This window comes from Leptosomus discolor, unplaced genomic scaffold (assembly GCF_034619465.1).
Source record: "Leptosomus discolor isolate bLepDis1 unplaced genomic scaffold, bLepDis1.hap2 HAP2_SCAFFOLD_40, whole genome shotgun sequence".
Classification (NCBI taxonomy): Eukaryota; Metazoa; Chordata; class Aves; order Leptosomiformes; family Leptosomidae; genus Leptosomus; species Leptosomus discolor.
In genome coordinates, this window is record NW_028237745.1 from 1,686,200 (window position 1) to 1,713,427 (window position 27,228).

The window sequence follows — 27,228 nt, forward strand, 5'->3', positions numbered from 1 at the left end:
CCCTCAGGCCCCAGGCATATGCCTGCTGGAAGGAAATCACAGTGAGAAAAAACAAACACTGTCACAGAAATATCCAGGACGTGTCGGGGATAGCCTGACTGAGGAAGATGAAATTGGCCTCGACAGCGTCCCAGCATACCCGTGAGAAGATGAAAGAAGTGGATGAAGAATGTTGTAAACAGGTTTGAGGAGGTGATAAGAGACTGAGCAAGGAGAGACTGAACAAATGAATACCACAGAGCAGAAATTTGTCAAGAGAACAGTAGATGAAGTAGGAAGTACAGTAGGAGCTCCAGCCAACCAGTACGTGAATGGAGGTGAATGGACAGAGCTATTGAGCGAATCATTTTAGCAGCATTAGTGCGTGAACTGGTGGACAGATAAGAAAGGTTACAAAAGGGTAAGCTTTTTCTGCTGCGCCATCTCGGCCACCTTGGCCTTTTGTAACTTAATAAAGGCTGCCTTCTTACATATATTTTTGTCGGTGTCGGTCCCTACTGCGAAAAGGACACTTTTGGCTGGGAAGTGATTCATTCCTGGGAGTTCTGCATCAGCTGGGAAGAACCTGAGCACCAGGTTTTGGCAAGGCTGAACAAACCCTTCGGAGGGGGCAGTGATATTTATCCTCAGCGAGAGGAAAACACAGGGCCGGTAACATTCCAGGATTCATTTGTCACTTGAGCCCAACTATTCTCTTTCAGCTATCCCATCAGATATCGAGGGGGCTGTTAAAACCTTTAGAACACACGGCAGATTATACTAAAACCACCCACAGACAACCTGCCAGGAAGGCTCTTCAATTCTGCTACACAGCTCTCACAGAAGCCTCTCACAAAACAGCCTGCCTAAACCAGCGGAATCACCGGAGCAGAAGCAACTGGCCCCTGTGGCACTGAGCTCATTGCCCACAGAGGCGGTGCCAGAGCTTTTAGCTGTGCAGCATTTAAGGTAACTAGAACCAGAAGCGATGAATTGTTATACAATCAACTTCAATCACAGTTACTCTGTCATTATTTAAGTAAGAGCGTATTTAATAGATCAACGCTGATTTACTTGCTTATAAAATATACACACAGATCAACACAAGGTATTTTTAGCCTAAAAACTCGGTATTTGACAACATCCCAAGACGCATTTAAAGTGTCTTTTTCCCTGAACCTTCTCCAAATGCTAGAGCCTTCCACAAACTGCACGTTTTACACACACATGTAACACGTAAAAATGGACTCATCACACTTGCAACACTGCAGAACACAAACATTACTTTTTACATCTTCTCAACACTATTTCCTAGTAACAATACTGTCAGAACTTAAAAACATTAGGGCCACTGGAGTAATCTCAGAATTCAAACACCACAGAGCTTTCAGTTTTCTTCTGTTAAGTTCTTCATCACCGTCAGCCACCCAGGAGAACGATAGGGAAGAAAAGCACAGGAGGACAACAAAGTTTCTGTACTTGAAACAAATGCCCAAAAGCAGTTTTTGGGAATTGGGCAGTAATATAGGAAAGCGTAATCAAGAGGCATGGATGAAATAACTGCAAAGACAAAAGCCCTTCCTGTATTCGTTTGGGGATGAAGGGGAGCAGAAAAAACACCAAAGAACTAATACTAAATCTGATAAATTTGAACAATTGGGGGAAAAAAAAAAAAAAAGAAAGTCTACCTAGCCATGCATTGGTAATGGATCAGTGTAACGGAAAGTCTAAATAACTGTTTATTTGTCAAACAACCTTGCAACCCTCCCACCGTCTTTCTCTAGAAAAGCGTGGAACCTGACAGGAAAGCCAGCCCAACCATAACAAAGTTCAATTACTCATTGCTTTCCTCACTTGCAAGACTGCAATTAGGAGTAAGAGCCTTTCCATTCCAAACCAGTAGTTTTCTGTCTGTAGACAGAGAAAAATCCTCAGCTACAGAGAATAGTTTTGATTTTAGAGTCAGCTGTAAGAGAAATTTGAACTGCCTGGATTCTTAAGAAGCTGTTACAACGATTACGGATCATGGTCCGCATGCATTTCTTGATGTCATCTATTTCGATATGTTTTATGTAGTCATTATTAATGTCAGAAAGAGGCGGAAAGATAAAGATGACTGGTTTTGCTGAACATAATGAAATTACTCTTGCTGGTTAAAGAACCGTAGCATCGTATACGCAAAGAGAAGGGTTACAACGTGGAACACTTTCCTGGTAATAATACTGCAGAAAAATCTCGGGGGATTATGAGTGGCTGTGGGCTAAACACGCGAATGAGCCTGGTTTTTCCTCTTTGAAGAAAAACCCAAGCAGCTAATCCTGGCAGGTTGCGCTGCGCTTCTGTTAATGCAACATACATGAGGTAACTAATCCGTGGTGCTCCGTGCTGGTGAGGTCCCACCTGTAGTAATCTGCCCAGGTGATGGTACCAAAGTTTCAGACAGAAGGTTTAGAGCATAGCAAGGCGAGGACAGCGCTTATAACCATCGCTACTTACAGAATACCAAATCGAGCATTTTCATCACTGTATTCTATGGTGCTTTTTTCTAAGAGTTCAAAAGCTTCAAAATGGAGAGTCCAAGAATTTGAAAGAGTTACCACATCAGGAAAAAAAACCTCACACCGCTAAATTTATTTCTCTCGTGTAGGTTAAGTTGTCGATCTTAATGCAAGGAGTTTTGTAGGCAAGAATTTGCCTGATTTGAGTGCCCTTTCTTTAAATGGCAGGATTATCGCTCTCATCCTTCAAACTTCTTTCATATGCGTACATCATGACTTCAAATAAGTAGCCATTAGTCTATTTTAGATAAAACACACGCATTTCTATAAAGATCACTTTGTTTTTTCCTTACCTGGTAGATTTTAGGATCTCTCATTAGTTTTTCTACAGGATACTCGGTGTTAAAGCCATTTCCTCCAAAAATCTGCGCTGCACCTGCGGCCACTTGGTTTGCAACATGACCCGCGAATGCCTTTGCAAGGGAAGCGCAGCAGGTATTGCTGCGCCCAGCATCGACTTCCCACGCAGCTCTCTGGGAAGCCATCCCACCCAGTTCCACCTTCGCTGCCATTTCAGCAAGCGTGAAAGACACTGCCTGGTGCTACGAACGATGACATAAACTAAGTCAACATTGCCTGCTTAAAATTCTGTGGCGTCCAAGAAGTTCTTGATTTGCAGATTCAACACACTCAGGAAATTGTGCCTGAGGAGTGCTACAGAATTTGGATCGGGCTCTCAACTCTGTGTTGAATTAGACTTCCATGTTTTAATTCTAAAATCCACTTAGTCATAGGGCTTCAATATTGAATCACGAAGTTGTGCTTTAGTTTTCATGAGATCTGTCTTTATTCTTATTTCTTAAAACCTGGTAAGCAGTGCGATTGTTTTCTATTAATATCAATAATAATAATATTAAAAGTCTGGTTTCATGTACCTCACAGAGGTTGTTCCCTTCCCTCAAAATCCCTGTTCATTAGTCGAAGAACTTAAGTATGTCCTGATGGTACATAAGTTTCAGGGTTTGGGTGGAGTTTTCTTTGTGGTTTTGCTATTATCATCAACAAGTTTTAGAAGAATCCCAGGATTTGCTGCACAGCTAGATTTGCTTGGGCAGTGCTGACCTGTATACTTGAAAACCCAAGCAACGGCAGAGATGGAATAAATCACACGTCCTAAATATCAAGGAACAACCTCGAAAATCCACTAGTGGTACATCTGGTAGGAAAAGACAGCTTTTGGATGTATTTATTTTTATGTATTTAACTTACTTCAACAATTGGTTTCCCAAAGGTTTTTCTCTCCAAAGCATATTTAGTAGCTTCATCAAGTGCTCGTTTTGCCAACCCAACAGCACCAGCTGCCGCCTGAATTCAACAGAGCACAGAATGAAAATCAGAAATTCCTATTATATCCTTAAAGTAACATTTCCGACACTTACGGGTGGTCTGGCCTTATCAAAAGCTCCCACTGCAATTTTAAAGCCAGCTCCCTCCACAATTAAGACACTTTCTTTCAGAACTCTTACATCTTCAAAGACAATACCTCTTGTATCGGAGCAGCGCTGACCCATATTCATTTCCCAAAACGGGAAGTTTACAGAGGCTTTTAAAATTCATTTTTTGGCACAAATAAGAGCTTTCTGCATTGGAGAGGCCGTCGTCACGCGTACGGGCTGGAGAGTGGTGTGGAATGCCCTCCTGGACGCTCCTCGTTCTGGCTGTAGGCTAAAAGCAACAGCATCGGTCTTGCCAATCGTCTGCAGCGCTGTGAAATACCCTTTTTTGAATATTATTCTTTCAGTGGATTAAAGCAGAGCTATTTCAGGCTTTGTTAAAATAACGCCTTCAAGAGACATAGCTCCTTTGATTTCTCTGCGACCAGCCTTCTTTGCTATGAAAATTTTAACCGACTTGCCGAAATGTAAAGCCCTTCTCTGAAAGCTGGATTTTGGATAGTGCTTTATTTGGCGTAACAGGTCTAAGTAAGGTGTGCCAAATATTTGTAGCACCGTTACTGCCTTGGGGTGTTTGTTTCTTGATTGCTTGGTTTGTTACTGACAGCTGTGAGAATCGATTTTGTACTTAAAGCAGCAGAAAGACTTCAGCAGGGGGCTACCCTTCTTAAGTTATTATTTGGCACACACATCAGATTAGAAAAATGCTGCTTGTAATCTTGCACAGGCTTTGTACTGATGTGACTCCAGGCGTTTATGTTATTTGAATATTTCATGAAGATTTTTGCATATTCTTCCTATTTTAAATCAAGTCTCAAGCACACGGGATGGGGTGGCTTTGGGACTTTTGAATATCAGCTCAAGCCTGTGTTCTGTGCGCCGCTTTATATAGGGTTCTGCTCCGTAGGTCGTGTTTCTATGGTGTGGGAGTTTTAGTTCCTGAGCAGCCCACTTTCTGTTCGTGTGTTGCTGATCTCTTACTTGTGTGGTTTCTGCAGACCTCACCTCTCAGTAGTCCTCATATCATCACAACAGGCCTGTGATACAGAGAAGTATGTTAATCCCATTTTACTGAGAAATAGTTTGGGTTTTTTGGTGAGCAGTATGAATTTTACTCTGAGCACGCTAACTGGGATCACACGCACACAACTGTGCTGGGTTGACCCTGGCTGGATAACAGGAGCCCACCAAAGCCGCTCGTGTCACTCCCCTCCCCAGCTGGGCAGGGGAGGGAAAATATAACAAAAGGCTCGTGGGTTGAGATGAGGACAGGGAAAGATAATTCACCAGTTACTGTCACGGGCAAAACCGACTCGACTTGGTGAAAATTAGTTTAATTATTACCAATCAAATCAGAGTAGAATAATGAGAAATACAACCAGATCTTAAAACCACCTTCCCCCCCCACCCCTCCCTTCTTGCCAGGCTCAACTTTATTCCCGATTTCTCTCCCTCCTCCTCCCGAGCGGCACAGGGGGAGGGGGAATGGGGGTTGGGGTCAGTTCACCACACATTGGCTCTGCCCCTCCTTCCTCCTCAGGGGCAGGGCTCCTCACACGCTTCCCCTGCTCCAGCCTGGGGTCACTCCACGGCAGACAGTCCTCCACGAACTTCTCCAACATGAGTCCTTCCCATGGGCTGCAGTTCTGCACGACCTGCTCCAGCGTGGGTCTCCTCTATGGGGTGCAGTCCTTCAGGAACAGGCTGCTCCAGCATGGGGGGTCACAAGTCCTGCCAGCAAACCCGCTCCAGCGTGGGCTCCTCTCTCCACAGGTCCTGCCAGGAGCCTGTTCCACTGCGAGCTCCCCACAGGGTCACAGCCCCCTTTGGGCATCCACCTGCTCCGCTGTGGGGTCCTCCACAGGCTGCAGGGGGCTATCTGCTCCACCGTGGACCTCCACGGGCTGCAGGGGGACAGCCTGCCTCACCATGGTCCTCACCACGGGCTCCGGGGGAATCTCTGCTCCAGCACCTGCAGCACCTCCTCCCCCTCTTCCCCACTGCCCTGGGCGCCTGCAGGGCTGTTCCTCTCCCCTGTTCTCACTCCTCTCTCCAGCTGCAATTGCTGCTGACCAGTAACTTTGTCCTCATCTTAAACACGCTCTCCCCGAGGCGCTGCCACCATCGCTGACGGGCTCGGCCTTGGCCAGCGGCAGGTCCGTCTTGGAGCTGCTGGCACTGGCTGTACCAGACACAGGGGAAGCTTCCAGCAGCTTCTCACAGAAGCCACCCCTGTAGCCCCTTCACTACCAAAACCTTGCCCCACAGACCCATCACAGCTCTGCTCAGCTGTAACTAAAGATCCCTGTATTATCCACACGCTTTCCAGCACAAAGCCAAAACACAGCCCCACCAGCCTCTAGTGGAGAAAATTAACTCTGTCCCAGCCAACACCAGCACAGCTCCCCAGGGCAGGAGAGGATTTTGTCACCAGGACAAATGACAACGGCCCAGCTTGGTGCCTTTTCCTGCCCTCAGGCGTCTCCAGAGGGACAGGCTGGGCAAAGCTTCTCTCCTCCCCTCTGTGGTCCCACGGGGCAGCTGGGGCTTTGTCGCAAGGACACCCTGGGCCTGGGGGTGCTCTTCCGCAGGCAGCAGCGGAGGCCAGGAGTGACGCTGTCTGCTCAGCGCACTCGGGGTGCTCCCTCTGGGAAGGACCCCACGGGACTGGGCTTGTTGCTCCAACTTTATTAAAAACCAGATTGATTCAAACACGGCCAGAGGTATAATTTCACCTCTCCAAGGCTCAGCTGAAGCAGCAGAAGAGCAACGGCAGGCTCCATCCTGATGCTTTCTGCTTCTTTAGAGGTGTCAGGACAAAGACAGTCTCACTTGCCAGGGACCTGACTGAGAGGCTGGCGTCTCTCCCCAAGGGCTGCAGGGCTGCAAGAGAAGGAAGCAGAGCCGCCATGAACCCCCGCTGCCTGCAGAGACGCCCAGGAGTCCCCTCCAGACCGTGCCAGCCCCACCCTTCTCCTCCCCTGGCCAGGAGGAGCAGCTGAGACCAACAGACCAGCTGGCAGCTGCTGCTCAGGCATGGCCCGTGTGCCCCTGGCAACTTCCTCTGCCCCTGGAGCGCTGTCCTGGAGCAGGACCAGGCACAGCAGCACCCTGCCCAGGCTCTGCCTCCTGCCCCACCAGCCCCGGCACACCCAGCGCTGCCCCTACTCACCATTGCAGACGTCCAACAGCGTCTCCCTGCTCAGCCTCCTCCGGTGCCGTGCAGCAAGCCCTAGGCACAGAGCTCACGTCAGACCTCCCGCTCCCCAGCACGCTCCCAGCAGCACGGCCCCTGGCCCTGCCGCACACCCTCCTCCCAGGGAAGGACAGTACCCGAGGCAGCGGCCCTGAGCCAGGCTCCCAGCAAGCCCACCCGTGTGGTGGGCCCTCCTCGGGGCAGCTGGGGCTCTGGCAGCCACAGGGCTGCCCCTTGCTGCCAGCGCGGTGGCAGCGATTGGGGCCGGGCTGCCACAGGAGGGTCCCGGGGCTGTGGCTCACCGATGAACCTGACGGCCGCCTCTCGCAAGGTGGCCTGAGCAGCTTCCAGGTACGTCAGGCTCTGCTGCACGTATTCTTCCACCTTGCTCTTGTTGTGCGCTAACTGGAGAGAGCACAAGGGCACGGGGCTCAGCAGACTCCTCCCCGACTCGGCCGGACCAGTCCCTCCTCCCAGCACCCCCTTCCCCCCTGGCAATTCCCGTCCCCAGACAGAGCCCTGTGGGACTGAGGTTCAAGAGACAGACGCAGGCAGAGGGGGCTGGGGTGCCAAGACTCCTCTGTCCCACTGCCAGCTGGGTCTCCTTCAGCACCCTGGGGACAGGGAGGGGTGAGGGGCCTGGAGAAGAGCCCGTGGGGGCTCCATGCTTGAAGGCAGGGGAGAACACGGCTCTGGGCTGCGGGCTGGAGCAGGGCAGGTGAGGCACAGCTGCACAGCCCACCCCATGGGTGTGTGGGGCAGCCCTCGGCCAGCCCAGCCCTGGGGTTTGGGGTCATCCTCACCAAGGACTCTTCGATCAGCTGTGTCCGATATGGCTCAGACATGTAGCTGGGCAGCCTCCACCCCAGGAACTCCACACAGGTGAGGAGGGTGCATCCAGAGGCCTGCAGAGAAGCAGAGGATGGGAGATGGCACCACAGCCCAGGGAAGGAGACCTGGCATCCTCCTCCTCTTGGCCAGGCTCCCAGCCACTCCCAGTCCCTTAGGGGAAGGGGCATGGGGGCCCCAGTCTGAACTGGCTTCAGCGCCCAGGGCAGGGACACGGGGCAGCCACCAGCTCAGGGACCTCATACTGCGGCCAGCAGAACAGAGACCCTCAAGAGCTGCTGAGCTGCTGCCAGGGGTGGGGGCAGAGCGAAGGGCAAAGGAGGGGTGGGCCCAGGGCTGTAGGCAGCAAGGCCTGGAGTGCCAGAGGCACCGGGGCAGGACGGAGCCAGCAGCACGGCCCATGGGCGTCCCCCAGCAGGACGCTTGGCTCCCCAGCCAGGGCTGCCCCAGCTCCTTCAGCCCAGGCTCCGCACGGGCAGAGCTCTGATCCCGCGATGCAGGGCCAGTCTCCCCCAGGCTCCATCTCCCTTCCCACCACTCCCCCTGCCCCAGGCTGGGCAACAAGCTGGCTCTCCACCCCTTGGAAGTGCTGCAGCCCTCTGTGCAGACCAAGTTCACTGGCCCCACGGAGGGGCACCTGGGTGAGCAGGGCCTCGCTCCTGGGGCCGTCCTGCTCCCCGGGAGCTGGGACATGCCCTGGCCCCAACACCTGGTGCTCTCTTGGGCATAGCCCTGGGGGATGGGGATTGGGGCTCAACGCCCTGGCCTCCGACTCCTGCAGGGACAGCGCGGAAGCCTGTAGGGACTCGTGTGTCTGGTGGCCACGGGCTGCTGCTGAGCCCCACTGGAGCCGGCAGGGCAGCTCTGGGAAGTGCCGGTGCCGGGTTCTCCAGTCCTGCTCTTGCGGGGTCAGCAGGGACCCTTCCTCTGGGCTGGGCTGGAGGAGGGGCTTAACGGGGAGAGTGCGGCTGAGAGGGGACCCCACCTCCCCATCCACCTCTGCAGCAGGGGGGTAGGAGGAAGGAAGTGGGGGGACCAGTGCAGAGAAGGAGGGGAGCGGTGGGACCCTGAGGTGACGCACATTTCCAGACTCTGACGTCCAGCAGCCCTTGGCCCTCGTGCCCAGGCCACCCCGGTGGTGTCAGCATGCCCTGCCCACACCACCGGCCGCCGCTCACCTTGGCCACGCTCTCCACCTGGTCGCTCATATGGAGGAGCAGCGGGAGCAGGACCAGGACCCTCTGCACCATCTTCTTCATCTTCTTCTTGCTTCTCCCCACCACAGCCTTGATCACATCTTCGAAGAGCCTGATGGCGAGCTCCCGCACCTGGCTGGACCCCTGGTAGGGAGGAGAACAGAGGGACTTCAAGAGCCGCTCCCTGCCCACGCTGAGCAGGCGTGTTGGCACGGCTGATGTACAGGGGGAGGCTCTGGGGTCGGATCCCGAGCGCAGGAGCTGTGGGCCAGATCTGCAGCTGCAGCTGAGCGGCCCCAGAGCCCTGAAAGGCCCAGCAGGAGGAGTAAGGAGGGGAGCCCTGCCCGAGCACTGCCCACAGGGCTGGGCTGAGGGGCAGCGGCCTCTGCAGGGCGCCCATCTGTAGGGCTGAGGCTCCCCCGGCAGCCTTACATCATCAAAGAGGGGCAGGAGCTTCTCTGCCAGCTGCACACCAACGAGGCTGGCCTCCTCCCTCCTCAGGTGACCCATCACACTCCACAAGAAGAGCAGGGCATTCATCTTGACATCAGCGTTGCCATCCTGCAGGGTCTCCATGATGTCCGGCAGCAGGACCAGCACTTCTTTTGCCTGTACGAAACACAGCGTTTCCTTACGGCGAGGCGCTGAAAGGCCACCTGGAAATGTGCTGGGCGCTGAGCACCGGCCTCCCGTCCGGCTCCCCAGCAGGTGGCACAGGAGTCACTGCAGCAGCCTCCTGGCAGGCAGTGGCCGCTGGCGGGGCTGTGGGGAGAGCACGAGGAAGGGAAGGGAGCGCAGGAGAGCAGCGTCCCCTGCTCAGCCGCTCCCTGTTCTGACCGCCCCCAAGGGGCAGATGGGTTGGGAACCCCCTGGGCCTGGAGGGCTCCCCAGGCACCCGCCAGCCCCCTCCAGAGCGGGGAGGGTGATCGGAGCCATCACTCCGCATTGTGACGCCCAGGCAAGGCCAAGCCACCGCACTACTCCCTGCCCCAGGCCCCAGCTGCCAACACGGCTCCACTTGACTACAGCCCGCTCACCAGCCCAGGTATCTCGGAAAGCTGCTGGGACACTGGAGGGCTGCCCTTGGATAGGCCCTGATCGGGGACAGCAGGAACCCTCGCCCCAGGGTCAGCGATTCTGGGTCCCTTTGCCCTGCCCATACCACAGACAAGACTCCCAGTGAGGGGTGGGCTCATTACCATGAGCGTGTCGAGGATGTCGAGCAAAGAAAGCTCCCAGGTGCTCTCAGAATCCCATTCACGCTGGAACTCCACGTTCTCCTCTGACAGCGTCTTGCCTACACAGAGGGGAAACCCAGAAGAGTCAGTCGGACACAGCCCCTTTGCCAACGAGCTTCCCAAAGGGCAAAAAGACCTTTGAACTCCGCACAGCTGAAGAGAGAGGCTGTGCTGGGGCTGGCTCCCAGCCCCAAGCAGCCCTGACATTCAAGCACCACCGTGCTCCCCGCCCATGGGATCCCTGCTGCCAGCCTGACCAGGAAAGGGAATCCTGGCGTCGAGCTGGTCACACTGGCTGGCCCCAAACCTGCCCAGCCCTGGAGGCCCCTCACTCACCAGTCTGCAGCACCTGGACCCTGGGTATCTCGTAGGGCTCTGGCAGAGAGCTGCTGGGGTAGCTGGGGGGTCTCTCCACCATCCTGTCAAACGGAGGAAAGTGTTTGTGCGGGGGCGCGCAGCTTAGGGAAACGCCTTGGCACCACGGGGCTGCCAGGGGTGGCAGGGACAGAGGTGGGCTGTGCTGGGGTCTCCTCGCCAGCTCCACACTCCTGACTGTCCCCTTGCTGTCCCGTCAGACACTGCAGGCCACAGTCACACTGGTTACTAAGACACTGGGCGGGGGTCAGGGCCCCACTGTGACACGCCACCCGGGCTGGGAGGGGCAGGGCACCCACTGCGGGGGTGGGGGCAGGAGCCAGCTCGCCGTTGGCCCATGGGTCCTCGCAGGGTGCCCCCAAGCCCCCGTCCGCCCTTATGTCCCCTCAGGACCTTCCTGTACCCACCTGCTTGTCCCAGAGCCTTGCGCTCACGCGCCCTGGCATGGCCCCAGCACCTCTCTGGGACACCCCCGCTTCCCCCTCCGTGTGGTGCTCTCTGCACATCTCTACACTTTGTGGCATCTCGCGGTTACGTCTCTTCCCCCACTCTGAAAGTCTCGCTCAGCACCAGGAATCAAAAGGTGTTCACGCCTGCTCCTCTACTCCAGTCCCTGCTCGGGGATACAGCTGTCGATGGGACTCTTACTGGGCCTATCGCTCACCAGGCCCTGTCAGAAGACGAAACCCAAAAGAAGTCCTCTCTTTCTTTTTACACTGCCTTAATGTCTTGAATCAATGCCCTCACCTACAGCCTAAGAGACAGAGAACTGGATGACTCATCCAGAAAAGCCTTCTCTAAGCACACGGGTCTCACTGGGACCCAAACCACACCCAACTGCTCTGGACAGCTTCGAAGCTGCTCCTTTCTTGTGCCTTCAGAGATTTCTCGAGGTTTCTAAGGTGGGCAGTGGAGAGGACAGACATTGTTGGATGGCAGCTACGGTCTCATGGCTGACAGAAGCTCTCCTTCGCTTCTGCCTTCATCACCCCTGGCCAACCGCTTTATAAAGTGAGAAGCTGTGGGAGATGGCAGGCCATGAAAGGAGAAAACTGGCCTGGGGTCAAACTGGTGGGACCATAACACCTGCTAGACAGAAGACCAGTAAGGAGAGGGTCAGGAGAAAAGGGGGGAAGAGGGACCTGAAGGTGCAGCTGAAAATGAGCCGAGGACGCCTGGGGGTCCCAGTCCAGCAGCCCTGTACCTGCTCGTGCAGCCTGCAGCAGGGCAAGAAACCTGTTGTCCTGACCGGACCGCCTGTGTTTGACTGGCTGCTGTAGTCAGGCGGGCCTGGAGCGCCCCCCACAGCCAGCCAACGGGCACCCCAGAGAGGGCAGAGGAGGGATCAAACCTCGCCAACCAAGGGCTTTGTTCTGCGGGACCTCCGATTCTTCGACGACCCACACATTCATTTTGAGGCCGAACAGGGCGGCCCCACTGACTGGTGCTTTTGCTTATCTTGTGGCCACTAAAAATGTCCAAGGGACTGCTAAATCTGTTCATTAGATGAAACAGGTCACGTGACTAGTGCCATGTTTCACACCCCCACTTCCAAAACCGCTTCAGACCACACTGACATTGCAAAGGCAAGGTCTGGGCCCGTCCTGTTGGTGCAGACTGGCTCAGGCTGCCCCTGTGCCCAGAGCAGATGGGAATGGGCTGCGTTATTAAACAGCTAACTGGACAAAAAGTCGGTGCCTGCTGTGTGGACGGGCCCATGAGCACCCCATGAAATCCACTGTGAGGCCTTAAAAGGCACAGGGAAACAGCAGAAGGGTGTCCCTCCCCGGAGGAAGCCAGCTCGAGCTGAGAGAAACCGGCTCTGGGGCAGAACCGGGGGTCCCAACTCTTCTTCGCATCAGGGGCTAAGGCTGGATTCCTTCTCTGAGAGGGAGATTAGAAAGCAAAGGGGGTCCAGTCTGAACCGCATCAGTCAGCAGCAGGAGCTCCGCAGATCAACAGCTTGGTGTCCGAGGGGAGAGCAGTGACAAGCCGTGTTCCTCAGGGATTGGTGCTGGGACCGGTGCTAGGGAACAGCTTTGTCGGCAACACGTACGGTGGCATCGAGTGCACCCCCAGCAGATTTGCCGACGACTCCAAGCTGTGTGGTGAGGTCAACATGCTGGAGGCAAGCGAGGCCATCCAGAGGGACCCTGACAGGCTGGAGGGGTGGGCCCAGGCCAACCTCATGGAGTTCAGCAAGGCCAAGTGCAAGGTCCTGCACCTGGGTCGGGGCAACTCGAAGCACAGACACAGGCTGGGCAAGGAGCGGATGGAGAGCAGCCCTGGGGAGAAGGACTTGGGCGGGCTGGTGGGTGGTAAGATGAACAAGAGCCAACCCAACAAGCCAACCGTATCCTGGCCTGCATCCAGAGCACTGTGGCCAGCAGGTGGAGGGAGGGGATTCTGCCCCTCTGCTCTGCCCTTGTGAGACCCCAGCTGGAATACCGCCTCCAGCTCTGGAGCCCCCAACATAACACAGACATGCAGCCGCCGGAGCGACTCCAGAGGAGGGCTCTCAAGATGGTCAGAGGGTTGGAACACTTTTCCTATGAGGACAGGCTCAGAGAGTTGGGCTTCTTCAGCCTGGAAAAGAGAAGGCTCTGGGGAGACCTTACAGCAGCCTCCCAGAACCTGAAGGGGGCCTACAAGAAGGCTGGGGAGGGGCTATTTACAAGGGCCTGCAGTGACAGGACAAGGGGCGATAGTTGAAAGCTGGGAGAGGGCAGGATTAGACTAGATACAAGGAAGAAGTTCTTCACTCTGAGGGTGGTGAAACACTGGACCAGGGTGCCTGAGGAAGCTGTGGATGCTCCATCCCTGGCGGTGTTAAAGCCCAGGTTGGATGAAGCCTTGGGCAACCCGGTCTAGTGGGAGGTGTCCCTGCCATGGCAGGGGGGTTGGAACTGGATGATCTTTAAGGGCCTTTCCAACCCAAACCATTCTATGATGATTCTATGAATTACAGGCCCCGAGAGCAGCTTCTACCCACTGTCCCCCCACTACACAACAGCCCTGGCTTCTCCCATGCCCATCTCCACGCTCGGGAGGAGCCGTTCACCCACCCTGCCAGCCGGCCTTGCTGCCTGAAAAACCCGTGCCGTGCTGCTCCAGGCCACCACAACTGTCACACCGCGGCTGTCCCCACACCGCTCTTCCTCATTCTCAGCGACACGGCCCATTTCCCTGCGTTCCCACCTGCCCACAGCCAGCTGTTGCCTTCTCTCATCAGCATTGTGGAAAATCACACATTTTTTTCCTCAACTCCTGTTCTGAGCTCACTGCAGGACAGGCCCAGAGTCCATGACTACGGCTGGTAAAGTCCATAGCAATACAGAATTGTTAAGATGAAAAATACCCAATGGCTCAGCTCGTTTCAATCGTTTAAGGCAAGGCTTTTAGCTAGAACACACTTGAGAACATTTAAAACCAGCACCAACCTGCACGCCCTCCTTGATTGGCCCCTCTGGCTTTATCAGTTCTGCGCATTTTGTTCTGTCCTTGGCAGCACATATCAACATCTTCTTGTCTAAAAGAAACAAGAAAAAGCAGTCATAAATCTGCAGAAAACCAGACAACCACACACACGGTGCCCACAAGGTAACATTGCTCTACTGTTTTCCTACGCCCAAAGCAAGCAAGGACCAACTGAACACAACCATCTGTTGTGAAAACACCCTGTTGTCGCCAGAGGCACGTGCTGCTTCAGCGTCGATCTTTCAGGCTGTGACCGATGAGAAAACGGAAGCGTGGTTTATTCTCAGAGGAAAACCTGAACTGGAAATTAGTTCAGGGCCTCATTTGCCTCTTTAGGCACCCACACGCTGAATAGCCCAGGAAACGGCGCAGAAGTGAGCAGCAAAGCAAACCCAGGGCACCCCAAGAGACCCCCTGACTACACGAGTCCCTCTCTCCCTTTCACCCCGAGGTCCCAAAGCACCAGGGCAGGAGCAGGCAGGGCAGGCGTGTGCTCGGGTCACACCAGGGAGGAGAGGGCAGGAACAGCCCCGGAGCACGCAGGATTAGTAAAGGGAATTCCCGCTCTCAGCTGGGGTCAGTCCGTGTCCAAGGCCAGCACTGATCCAGACACGAAACTGAGGGGGTCAGTGAACCCCAGGGGCCACACCCGCTGCACCTTCTTCCCTCGCCTCGTCCACGAGTTGTTTTCCAGGCTCCTCCACCTCACCCTGGCTCAGGCCCCTGCAGGCTGGCTCAGGGCTGGTGGGGGGGGTGGCGACCCTGGGGGCAGCAGCAGGAGCCGCTCTGACCCTGGGTGTGGGGCTGTCCCTGGGGCTGAGCACTCGGGCCCAGGGCTGGTGAACTGGCCCGTGGGCCCTGCAGTCTCCAGGGCCCTTCCTCAGGCCTTGCTATGCTGGGAATTCCCTGCTCCAGCAGCACCCCTGCTCCTGTCCCTGCCAGCTCCTACGTTCTACTGGAGTATCACTGAGGTCTCATAACACTTTTAATTTGATCTGACCAGCACCCTTGAAAGACATGATCTCAGTTTGCTACTTTACCTGGACAACCTTCTTTATTTCCACTTGAAATGGGACAGAACAGACCAGCTAAGCCATAATGGGCTCTCAACCACAGGGAAAATCCATACCACAAGCCTCTTCATCACGTTACCCCAAAATCTCCTTCCTCCTTCATCTAGAGAAATGACAACGAGAGGATTTATTCAGTGGGTGCGCACAACAGGCATGGGGGTGTAGGCGTTCTTAACAGTCATTTCTGATTTGTTTAGATCAGGCAAAAGCACCAAGAGTTGGAGACTAATCAACCAACAGTGGTCTTGAGAAGCTTGCAAGTTTATTTTTTTACAATAGTATTTTTACAGAGATCTTCTACGTTGTCTTGTGAGAAACGATCCGTGTGGTACGTGTTTTGGGAACCAGAATTACGCAAGGAGCGGCACGTGACCTCAGCGTGGGATGTCGCAGTGCACGTGCGATGTGAAGTATCCCGTGCTCCCCAGTGAGCCTCGCAAAGCAACTCCACCCTGTTCTTTCCCTCTAATCAAACTGCAGCTCTGCAAAACGCTTACAGCTGGGTGGTGAGGTACACTTTGATGTGAAAAAAACACTTTTTCAGTTTAAGGCTTCCGTTCATTACCCTTTATCTAGTTCAGCATTATTTACCATGTCTCCTGGTCTGTCAGCAAGTCCTCCAGCCTCCCCAGCCAGGCAAGGCACAGCACAGCAGCAGAGCTTCTCTCCATCAGTCCAGCGCCCCCTGCCAAGCACCTGCAGGGGCGCTAGCACCCACCACCAGCATCACACACCAGGACACCAGCAAACAAGAGAAGCAAAACGTTATTTCTTTTCTTTCAAATGTGGCATTGCAAATGGTGTGGGTGATCCTGCAAACTACTACTGGTGCAGAGAAACCACACTGCAGAGTTTCTTCAGGGGAAAAGAGAAGAAAGCTCCTGGATGCAGTCTCTTTTTAGTCTCTTCCCTTCCACAAATAAAAACGCAAGGATGTGATTTTCAAACAGCCATCACCTTCTACGGGAGGGGCTAAAAATCCACAGCACCTTTTCCATGAGTAAAGGCAAAAAGCTTCAGACCAATCACTTCTGATTTCTGGGCGGGGGGGGGGGGGGGGGGGGGAAGAATCTGTTGGTTGATTATCCATTTGTCAGTGGAGTGTATGCCAGGTTATAGCATTTCCCACTGCGATGTGAAACACTGTTCTACCTGGGACTAACATCCAGGCAAAAGGGATAATTTGCACGACAAAAAACATTTCAGAGCCTGATTTAACAGGGTACAGGTCCAAGTGATCAGCAAGATACACAGCACATATCCTTTCCTAAGGTAAGGCCTCAACCTGAGAGCAGTTAAAGACTGCGTGAGAGTGTTAGTGACAAAATGAAGCACCAAAACAACGGCTGAAATACTCTGAGCAGTTCACAAAGTATTCCATAAGAGAAACGACATTATTTTCCCCGGATTCTTCAACTTAAAAAAATAACCTCCATTGAGCTTTGATCAAACCAAAGGCAACAACTAATACCTTCCCTGGTCACCCACCGAGTCCTCCAGACATTGGCTCACACCGCCCAGCTTCGGGCATCGGAGCTGCCGCCAGTTCCCGTGACGGCCTCTGCCAGCGACAGCCGCTGCCAAGCCAAGAACCAGACCTCCCCGACGCCCGCCTGGAAGCAAACTCCCACGGTGGCCGCTTCTCCTCACGCCGGGCCGGGCTGGGACAGGACCTTGGCTCCACGCTTTGGAAGAGCTCCAAGGGCGCAGCCCAAGGAAACCGGAGTCTCGTGGGTCTCAGAGTAATTCTAGAGCTAAAGCGGTGACAGTCATCAACTCCAGGTCAGGTCATACATGCCAGCGCTCATCACGGACCCACGGAGGCGACCTCCTTCCAGCCCGCCCAAGGCTTTCGAACCCAACACGCCTTCTTCCTAAAGCAGGACCCTGCCTTATTCTAACACCAGTGGGGTTTTCCTTCAGGCGGGACACAAACACGTGACACAAGCCACCAGCTGCTGTCGGGAAGCACCAGAGCCTTTTGGTTATCGTTTTCCACCGCGTTTGCACCAGAAGGATAACAAAAGTCACAACAGACGGTGAGAAACTTCACCTACAGGGGAGATGGCTGTGGTGAACCAGTAAGACACAGACCAAGGCCTTTTCCTCAGGGGAAAAGCGCACACCAAGAAAGTTAACTGCTCAGCAGACCGGTACCGTTCTCAAGTCAGACAGGAAAAAAAAGGTGGGTTTGAGGAACACCACAGAAGAACCGACCACCACAATGTTCTTTTGGACAGCCCCAAGCGTAAACACACCACGTGCATATAAAAACTCTATGTCCTATCGTTCACATCACCAAGCATCCTTATTTAAACAGATTTTAATGAGTAATTATCTGCACAATCCCAGTAAAACCTGTAGCTAAGAAATAATTTGACAAGACTGCCACAAAAGCTATCGAGAACGCAGACAAAACCGTCACCCAAGGAACATTAAAAGTACAACATTCCCAACCTGACCATGGTTTTTAAGGGCGTGAACCCTCCAGTTCTCCAGTCACGGTATCACCTTGTCAACGAGGTGCCAAAACCGTTTTTGCCACAGCACCCGCCTCCCGAGTCTCCAGTCACCAAAGCTCACTCAATGAAGGGGCTTGTGTCGACCCCTCCCCCGTGACAGTCCCCTGGATGTGCCGAGGGGCGGCAGAAGACGAGGACCGTGGCCTGGGCTGGCACTTGCTGCCCCACCTCGTGCCGACGGGATTCGATGAACGCCACAATTTCAGCCGCCTTCGTCCGGAGCAGCCGGCCCACGGGACCCCGTGCTGCCCACCGCCAGGGAACACCGCTCGTCCCCAAACACCCCGACAGACCGCGCCCCCAGCGGGGCGTTATTGCAGCCCTTCCGCAGGAGAGCCCAGCGCCAAAACACAGCAACGACAAGGCCTTCGTTAACACGGACTAAGGCTGCAGCCCAGGGAATGTTTTCCCTCCCAGGAACGACTCCGGAGGGACGAACCGCCCGTCGAGACGCCCTGCGTCACGCCCGCGTGCGGACACTCCCGCGAAGACCACGCACGTGGGAAGGGACCCATTCGCTTCAGACCCTCAGTTCTTACCTCAGCGTCCAAACCAACCCTCAGACCACCACGACTCAGAAATAACCCGTCTGACATTTAATAAAACTCACCGTCAAGTGCCAAAGCTGTCACAATCGGGAGCTGCACTGGGAAAGCAGCTCACACACGCACATCTACCTGCAGAGAAAGAGAGACATAGATATGTGTACATACATATATACATATATACACACACATCTCCTATACACCTCCTTCTGCTTCCCTGCGCTGCCTCAATGCAGCACCTCCAGCCCTGGGCGTTCAGCACAGCCACAACCACCACAACCCAGGGTGCCTCCAGCTCCCGGCGGGGCATGCGGACACAGGCAATTCTTGGCATTTCCCACCTCCTGGGACTGGAATCCAATCCTTGGGGCGACACCTGCCAGGCAGCCCACACCTCTCACACCCATGGCGTTGCTCAGCCCCAGCAAGCTCAGGGCAGGGCCGCGCCCAGACGCCGCCAGCCTCCTGCCGCGGGAGCCGCACGCAAACGCAGCCGCAGCCTCCTCGCACGCAGAGGAGCGACGAGGAGCTCGCATCCCGGGTCTCAGAGCAGCTCCAGAGCTGAACTGACCATCCTCAGCGTTCTGCTCAGGTAATACATGCCAAAACCCATCACAGACCGCGGGAAACGAGCCAAGCGGCTCCTGTGGGCACGTCACGGGCGATGGCGGGGCAAGAGCAGGGCTGGGGAGCGCCCCCAGCCCAAATCTCCCGGGGAAGGCGAGGGCTGGCGCTCCTCAGAGCAGCGCGGCCGCGCTGGAACAGGACAGGACTCGCGTGGCCACCTCTCCCCGTCCCACAGGAGCCGCACGGGCCGCGTGACTCCCCACGAGTCACACGCTCGGGGCACCAGGTTTCCCGTCAGGCTCTCGCGCAGCGTCCCCCGCTGCGGTGCCGAGGGAGAACCTGACGAGCACAGGGAGTTCTCTGTGTTCTCACACCGCACAGCGCGATGCCTTTCACAGCCCACCCCAGTAAAGACCGCAATTGGCTGCCAGGAGGTTGCCAGCACAGAACGTTACTCGGGGGCTACTGTCACTGGCACATCCAGCTGCTGGCAGTGAAAAGTGCCCAAAGGCTGCCTTCTTCGCAAGCAGAACCATTTCTTTTTCAGGCAAGAAAAGACCCGAAGCTCAGAACCTTGCAGAAAGGAACAAGACACAACTCCGCCCTTCACAAAACCTCCTCTTTCATCACAGCAAACAAACACACCTTCACCTACAGACGCAAAGGCGCCACCCAAGGAACCCCAAGGTCATAGACTTACCCATGTCAACACAGACACTACCTCTTAAAGATCTAAAAACTACCCCGTGAGCCTCCAGCGAGCAATCCAGCTTCTTCCTGCCAGCTCTCTACACCCTCAACGCCTTCGTTTGCATCAGCAACACAGAGACATCACAGAGGAAACTGGAGAAAAAAAGCCACGGGAAAGATCACAGAGGGGCACAAGTTTTAACATTCATATCTCTCTAAACCCGGGATTTTTCCCCCGGCTAACTCGGGCAATTCGGCAGCGGGACGTGCCCGCTCGGACACCGACCTGGCTCCGCCCGCCCGCCCGCCGGCCCTCCCCGCGGGGCACGTCCCCCCCTGGCTTCCCGGCTCGGCCGAACCCTCCCCAGGCACCGCGGAAACCCCCCGCGACGCGGCCGAGCCGAACCGCCAGCGGCTGCCGACCGCCCCGACCGGCGGAGGCCGAGGGCCCGCCGGGGCCTCCCCGCAGCCCCGCGGACCCGGGACCCACGCCGCCAGGCCCGGCCGGGCGGGCTCAGCCTCCCCGCCGGGTCCGCGGCAGCTCCGCAAGGAGCGATCGCTGCCGGAGCCCCCCGAGCCCCCCGAGCCCCCGGGCCGGGCCCTCTCCGCCCCACGCGGCAGCAGCAGCAGCACCCACCGCCGCCGCCGCCCGCGCCGGAAAGGGCGCCACGCCGCGGGGCGGGGCAAGACGTCGCTGGCGGAACGAGCCCGCTATAGGTGGCCCTGCCGTTCGCCTGATCCGAGCATCGCGGGCTGAGGCGGCGCCGCGGGCGGGACGGGCCGGCAGTGCTGAGGGTGCCCCGCGACAGGCAGGCAGGCAGGCAGGCAGGCAGGCAGGCAGGCAGGCAGGCAGGCAGGCAGGCAGGGAGGGAGGGAGGAAGGACCCCGGGCGGAAGCGGGGCCTTTCACCAGCGGTCGCTCGCCGCGGCTGAGTGGAGCGGGTGGGGTTTGTGCAGGCGGCGGCGGCGGCTGCTGTGTTCCGTCAGGAGTTGCCCCCTTTTCCATCAGAAATTGACCCTTTCCTTCAGGAATTGCCCCCTTTCCGCCTGTGGTGGGTTGACCCTGACCAAAATGCCAGGTGCCCACCAAAGCCGCTCTATCACTCCCCTCCTGAAGTGGACAGGGAAGAGAAAAAAAAAAAAAATACCAAGAGGCTTGTGGGGTTGAGATAAGGACAGGGGGATCCCTCAGCATTGACCGTCACGGGCAAAACAGACTCGATTAAAGGAAAATGTGATTTATTACCAATTAACTCAGAGAGGAGTAATGAGAAATAACACCAAATCTTAAAACACCTTCCCCCCACCCCTCCCTCCTTTCCCGGGCTGAACTTTGATCCTGATTTCTCTCCCTCCTTCCCCCCCGTCGGCACGGAGGAACAGGGAATGGGGGTTGGGGTCAGTTGTTGTTTTCTGCTGCTCCTTCCTCCTCCGGGGGAGGACTCCTCACACGTTTCCCCTGCCCCAATGTGGGGTCCCCCTCACGGGAGAAAGTCCTCCATGACTTCTCCAGCGTGAGTCTTCCCACGGGTTCAGTCCTTCATGAACTGCTCCAACGTGGGTCTCCTCCATGGGGTGCAGTCCTTCAGGAACCGACTGCTCCAGCATGAGCCCCCCTCACAGGGTCACCGGCAGCAAACCTGCTCCAGCGTGAGCTTCCCTCTCTGCACGGGCCACAGGTCCTGCCAGGAGCCTGCTCCGGTGCAGGCTTCCCACGGGGTCACAGCTTCCTTCAAGTATCCACCTACTCCAGCGTGGGGTCCTCCACGGGGTGTAGGCAGTCATCTGCTCCACCGCCCACGGGCTGCAGGGGGACAGCCTGCCTCACCGTGGTCTTCGCCACAGGCCACAGTGGAATCGCTGCTCCGGCGCCTGCAGCATCTCCTGCCCCTCCTTCTGCACCGACCTGGGTGTCTGCAGGATGTTTCTCTCCCATATTCTCACTCCTCTCACTCGCTGCAATTCCTGCTGCCCGACAACTTTTTCACTCTCTTAAATACGTTATCACAGAGGCGAAAAACGCTGTCGCTGATGGGCTCGGCCTTGGCCAGCGGCGGGTCCGTCTTAAAGCCAGCTGGCATTGGTTATATCTGACATAGGGGAGACTTCTAGCAACTTCATACAGAAGCCACCTCTGTAACACCCCCCACTACCAAAACCTTGCCACGCAGACCCATTACATTCCACCTCTAGCAATATAAGCTGGGGAAAACAGGAAGAAGGGGGGCACATTCATTTCGCATTTGTTGTCCGGAGTAACCACTACGCATACCGGAGTCCTGCTTCCCAGAAAGTGGCTGGACATCGCCTGCTGATGGGAAGGAGAGAATAAGATCTGTTGTTTTGCTTTTGCTTCCACGCACAGCTTTTCCTTCATTAAACTGTCTTTATCTGACCCACGTGTCTGTTGTTATTTTTTCTCTCCCCTGTCCAGCTCAGGGGGTTGGAGTGATAGAGTGGCTCTGGTGGGCACCTGGTATCTGGCCAGGACCAAACCACCACAGTCAGACCCATCTGTTACATCAGCTAAATCACCACTGTTCACGCTGGTTTGTCTGCTCACGCGGCGGCGCTGTGTCAACTCGTACATGCACTGTGTGCTCCCTGCGCTGATAGTTGGGACCTCTGGGAGGGGGATCAGGACTAGCATCTTGCTGCACTGTCTAATGTCAACTTATGATCTGATTGCATCACTGGTCACGAGGTTAAGCTGGTATTTGTATGTGGCATTGCTGTCATGCCCATCCCCCAGGCACCTTCTCACGGCATTTGTTACTCATCGCACCCAGTCCACAGGAGGGACAAAGGAGGACACTTTCTCCCACTCTTCCACCTCTCCTTCCACATTCAGGCTCATTAGAGCAGCTTTTGAGAATTCCAAATATCTCTGGGATGCCCAAGCCACCATGTTCTTCTTGCTGTATCTCCTGAATGTGTCCCAGGGTATTGTTCACGGTTAAACAAACTTTTGCTAAGAACACCACCCAGAGATCTGCCCTGAGGCTGGATAATTATGAGTGGCAGGGTGTGTGGGAGAGTACGGGCAAGTGCCTGGGACAGTGGTTACCCTCAGTGTTTTGGAATTTCACACCTGAACAAATACAGAATCCTGAAAAACTAGTAAAATACTTGGAAAAGGTATGCTGTCACCCTGGCAATTCCAGAGAGACACAAATCACTGCAATATTCTGGGGCCTGGCCCATGCCTACTGAGCCCTTCTCGGCACTGCTCAGTGCCCTCAAGGGGAAGAGAAGGTCTCTGGACCTTCTAAGTAATTTTCACACTATACCCTAATGCCATTGAGTTACAGAGGGGCAGAACCCATTTGTCTTTCTGGAGTGACAGGGGCATCCCAACAGCTAACTGTACTGGAAGCTGACGTGAGTCTAAGTGGGAATGAGTGGCATAAACACCCCATTGTGACTGGCCCAGAGGCTCCGTGCATCTTTGGCACAGACTACCTCAGGAGGGGGTATTTCAAGGACCCAAGAGAGTACCCATGGGCCTTTGGTATAGCTGCCTTGGAGACGGAGGAAGTTGAATAGTTGTCCACCTTGCCGGGTCTCTTGGAGGACCCTTCTGTGGTGTGGTTGCTGAAGGTTGAAGAATAACGGGTGCCAATCGCTACCACTTCGGTACATCGGCGGCAATATCGCACCGACCGAGACTCTCCGATTCCCACCCATGAGCTGATTCGTCAACTGGAGAGTCAAGGGGTGATCGGCACAACTCGCTCACCCTTTAACAGCCCCACGTGGCCAGTGCGAAAATCTAATGGAGAGTGGAGACTAACAGTAGACTATCGTGGCCTGAATGAAGTCACGCCACCACTGAGTGCTGCCGTGCCAGCCACGCTAGAACTTCAATCCCAACTGTAGTCAAAGGCAGCCAAGGGGTACGCCACAACTGGTATCACTCGTGCGTTTTTCTCAATCCCTTTGGCAGAAGAGTGCAGGGCACCGTCTGCTTTCACTCGGAGGGGTGTCCAGTACCCCTGGAATCGACTGCCCCAGGGGTGGAAACACAGTCCCACCATTTCCCATGGACAGATTCAGACTACACTGGAACAGGTGAAGCTCCAGAACACCTGCAATACATCAATGACATCATCGTGGTGGCCAAACCATCTGGTTCCTGACATCTGGATACCAGCATCTGCACAAAGCACCTCTGACCAGTGCAACTGGCGCAGCAGCTGCCCCTGGGACTCAGCTGGAACCACAACTGGTAGCAGACGCTGTGCTGGGCCATCTCTGTGGCTCACCAGCCCACACAAGGCATGAAATTGAGCATCGCTGCAGCGAGGCTCTGACTGATCCCTTCCTGCTGTGCAGGCTACAGCACGTCCACGCATGGATCTGAACCTCAGCTTCCAAAGTCAGATGGTTACCAGAGGGAAATACACTGACTGGGTGCTGCTTTCTCCAAGGCTCTTGGGATTTTCTTTGGAACTTCGGTGGGTTTTGGGGAATAGCTCCCTATTCTAGCTTTCTACTTCCCTCTGACAACATTAACAGAAAGTATGAAGGTAAATGTCGCACGAATAAAATACTGAAAATGCATTCTTACTCTGTAAAGTCAGCAAAGCTGGACTACTCACCCCTGGGATGCCAGCTAGGAATCAGCCTGGGATCCAGCCGAGGAGTTCGAAAAGCCCTCCCGGTGGCCGCATCTGCAACCAAACACCCATGAGAAGTTACCGTCACGTGTTCTGACCCACGTGGCCATAACTGAACAGCAGAACATAGAAAGGGGCCATGTCATGACACGGCACAGGCGCGTGGGGCTGCGTTCTCACCCCCGCAGAGGCTCCTGGCTGACTTTGGGCTTTGAGCTGGCAGCTCCCGAAGGTTTAAGGACAAGACCATGACGCACCCGCGCGACCTCTCTGCAGCTCAGCCCTGGAACCCAGCCGGGAAGCTGGACAGACCTCACCTGCAACCGTGTCCGTGAATGACCACAACACAGAGCAGCTCCTGTGAAACTTTTCAATGTGCTGCTTCAGGTCTGAATGCCAGTGAACGCAGCTCAGACACAGCACTGCTCCAGAGCGCTCCTCTCGCCTTCTGCTCAGGTGCCTCTTGCAGATAGTTACCGGCTGCCTGCAGTAGCGTAGAGCTGTCAGCTCCCTGGAACTCCCAAGGCTCATAATTGGGCTCCAGCTGAGAAGTTCGATAAGCCAGGCCAAGGCCATCACCTGCAATCAAGCAGAGCTCAGAGAAGTTTACACACACACACACAGAGGAAGCCCACCCCTGGGAACTGGAGGAAAAAGCGACAACAGACTGTGACAGGCGGCAGCAGCGCTACCCCTGTGTGTTCCTGCAGGCTGGGGACCTGCGGTTCATCCGAGGGGAGCAGGACTGCAGGACTAGAGCAGAAATGCTCCTGTTTTCCCGAGCAGACCTCTCCTGAGCGTGCCCCTCTGGGGTGGCCCCGAGGCTGACAGCCGGGATCCAGCCAGGGAGTGGCAGAGCCACGGCCCTGGGCACGGCTGCAGCGAGCCCAGGGAGAAATGTTGCCGTGGGCTGTTGTCTGGCTCCCACGGTGCCATGCGCTCACCTGCCCTGGCACACAGTGGGGGCAGGCTGCCCTGGGGCAGGGCAGTGTGGCATGAGGCCGAGTGTCCCCACAGGGACTTTAGTGCTGGGTTTCTTACCCTGCACGGCCGCTCCCACCAGAAAATCCCCCCAAAGCAGCCACGGCCCCTCTACAGCTCCCCGCAGGGTGTCTGCCCCTCTGCCCACACCGCGGTGCCTGCCTGGCTTGCCCGGCCCGGCCCAGCTGCTCTCCCAGACCCAGCCTTAGCCTTGGCCCCACGCCGCCCCACTGAGGCGCATTGGATGCCACACCGCACTCCTCGGGGCTGGGTGCTGGCCCTCTGCCTGCCTACCTGCTCCCTGTGCTCGTCTTGGAGCAGCCTGCGGGCTTGCAGGACCACCAGGAGGAGGAGGCGGGTAAGGACCCGGGCCCCACACACTTGCACCATGCTGCTACCGGCTGCTGCTGCTGCCACCGCTGCCGGAGTGTTGCCCACAGCTGGCGTGGCACAGCACAGCAGAGCGAGGCTCTGTCACCTCAGAGACCTGTCAGGCCACATGCCCCCCCAGGCCCCCCCAGCGTACCCCCGGTGCCATTGAGTTACCGAGTCTGCACACTCTTGTGTTTCCTCGTTCTCCGTGCGTGGGGAAGAAGCCGAAGCGGAGAAGGGTGGATGGACCTGTTTTGGCAGGTGTCGTGTCTCTAGTACCTCACCTGTCGTGCCTCTAGGATAGAACTCTTGCATGAATATATTTCAAAACACCTTTCTCTGTCTTTGAGATGAGAGGGAGAGTTATATACCCTGTTTGCTTTCTGGGTTAAGAAATGAAGGAAAACAAGGCCTGTCTTCTCAAGTGTGGCTTCAGGAACCCACTGGTGAAAGAGCCTGAAAGGCTGGAGCGGATGGTGAGCCTCCGAGGACAGCGACCTGTCTAACTGCAGTGCACTTCAAAGTTAATGGCTGAAATCTTTTGTGCCTTTCCTTGGGAGCCAAATGCAGTATGTCTGACCTCACAGGCACACTGGTTCTCCAGATGCCCGCGGGCTATACCCAGGCGGGTCCGGAAGAGCAGTCCAGGGTCACTTCTGCTGTCCCCTCCACGTGGGCACCAGATACGTCAGTGTGCTCAGAGGTGCAGGTCCCGCCCTGCCCAGCGACCGGTAGTTGTTATCACCTGATACAAAACAGTACGTAAGCGCGTGGACTGAGCACCGGTTTGGTATCAGGAAGGGCTGTTGAGGCCTCTTCCATTCGGTACCAAAGCCCGTCACCGGCCTGCAAGTACAGACCAGGCTGTATGAGGGGGCTCCATCTGACGCCTTCGAGTTCAGCTGATGACAAAACCAGGACACAGCGCAGCTCTTTCACCTGCAGCTGCTTTGCGTTTTACCTGCAGAAGGTCCTTGGCAGACCCTCGCCTGCCCAGGTCCACCTCCAGGCAGCAGCTCCAAAAGGCCCGAAACTCAGCGGACAGTTGCTCGCGGTTCTGCAGCTCTGGTGTCCCGTTGGTCGCTATCAGATACGTCACCTAGAGAGAACAGAAACACGAGACTCCACCTGTTTCTTTCTGACCCAGAACTGCTCACAGAGAGCCCATTTTTTTAAGGTCCAATCTCCGGTGCCAGTTTCTTCCCTGGCAGAGGGTTAGAGATGATTTTTCTACAAAAAAAAAACCCTGATGCAGCCACAGCTACTCCAACATCGTGATCTTGCCTTGACAGCTGATTGCAGTGGCTGACCTAGTTAGTAGGAACTCCATCTGCAAAAGCACATTTTGCTTCTCCATGCATCAACACCAGCTTTACTGGCTATTTTAAAGAGTGAATTTGGTCCAGCTGTATTATTCCAAAGGATGATTACATAAAATGCATCCCTGCAGTGCTCACTGCTCCCTAAAGTACAGCTTCCTTAAAACAAACCTAGTCCAGACTTTCGCTCTGTTCTAGATACAAATGGTAACCAGGTGAAAAAAAATGTAGATCCATCAGCTTATTCCTTGGATAAACAGAAACATTCGGAATCTCATT

At 55.4% G+C, this 27,228-nt stretch overlaps 2 protein-coding genes and 1 non-coding gene across 6 annotated transcripts; all 3 read right to left on the reverse strand.

Annotated features, from left to right (window-relative positions):
• Positions 1-2,694: 2,694 nt before the first annotated feature.
• Positions 2,695-4,789, reverse strand: LOC147413095 (medium-chain specific acyl-CoA dehydrogenase, mitochondrial-like). The gene is made up of 4 exons (XM_086480632.1): positions 3,917-4,789; positions 3,747-3,842; positions 2,831-3,079; positions 2,695-2,775 (listed from the first exon to the last, which is right to left on the reverse strand). The coding sequence occupies exons 1-4, from the start codon at positions 4,052-4,054 to the stop codon at positions 2,695-2,697; spliced, it is 564 nt and encodes a 187-aa protein (XP_086336758.1). The 5' UTR covers positions 4,055-4,789.
• A 1,810-nt stretch (positions 4,790-6,599) lies between these two features.
• Positions 6,600-20,317, reverse strand: LOC147413096 (maestro heat-like repeat-containing protein family member 7). Of its 4 annotated transcripts, XM_086480685.1 has the most exons (14): positions 20,297-20,317; positions 19,691-19,812; positions 18,468-18,534; positions 15,927-16,042; positions 15,303-15,438; positions 14,226-14,314; positions 10,747-10,829; positions 10,372-10,469; positions 9,605-9,781; positions 9,155-9,316; positions 7,931-8,032; positions 7,430-7,532; positions 7,104-7,163; positions 6,600-6,814 (listed from the first exon to the last, which is right to left on the reverse strand). In XM_086480685.1, exons 7-14 carry the CDS (start codon positions 10,826-10,828, stop codon positions 6,678-6,680), a joined length of 921 nt encoding a protein of 306 aa, XP_086336811.1. In that variant the 5' UTR covers position 10,829; positions 14,226-14,314; positions 15,303-15,438; positions 15,927-16,042; positions 18,468-18,534; positions 19,691-19,812; positions 20,297-20,317; the 3' UTR covers positions 6,600-6,677. The 4 variants fall into 4 exon arrangements, with proteins under 4 accessions (XP_086336811.1, XP_086336810.1, XP_086336813.1 ...); XM_086480684.1 differs by lacking the exon at positions 20,297-20,317 and having other exon boundaries at positions 19,691-19,950; XM_086480687.1 differs by lacking the exons at positions 15,927-16,042; positions 19,691-19,812; positions 20,297-20,317 and having other exon boundaries at positions 18,468-19,674.
• Positions 17,067-17,151, reverse strand: LOC147413097 (small nucleolar RNA SNORD45). Its single transcript, XR_015184120.1, has one exon. It is a non-coding gene; the product is annotated as a small nucleolar RNA SNORD45 (small nucleolar RNA).
• Positions 20,318-27,228: the final 6,911 nt, after the last annotated feature.

Excerpts from the sequence above, each read along its gene's own strand:
- LOC147413096 (XM_086480685.1), bottom strand. The coding sequence starts at position 10,828 with ATGGTGGAGAGACCCCCCAGCTACCCCAGCAGCTCTCTGCCAGAGCCC. Across the intron at positions 10,470-10,746 it reads GGTCCAGGTGCTGCAGACTG|GCAAGACGCTGTCAGAGGAG; the intron begins GTGAGTGAGGGG and ends CCCTCTGTGTAG. Across the intron at positions 9,782-10,371 it reads ACATCCTCGACACGCTCATG|GCAAAAGAAGTGCTGGTCCT; the intron begins GTAATGAGCCCA and ends TGTTTCGTACAG.
- LOC147413095 (XM_086480632.1), bottom strand. The coding sequence starts at position 4,054 with ATGAATATGGGTCAGCGCTGCTCCGATACAAGAGGTATTGTCTTTGAA. Across the intron at positions 3,843-3,916 it reads TTGATAAGGCCAGACCACCC|GCGGCAGCTGGTGCTGTTGG; the intron begins GTAAGTGTCGGA and ends TGTTGAATTCAG. Across the intron at positions 2,776-2,830 it reads GAGATCCTAAAATCTACCAG|ACTAATGGCTACTTATTTGA; the intron begins GTAAGGAAAAAA and ends TATCTAAAATAG.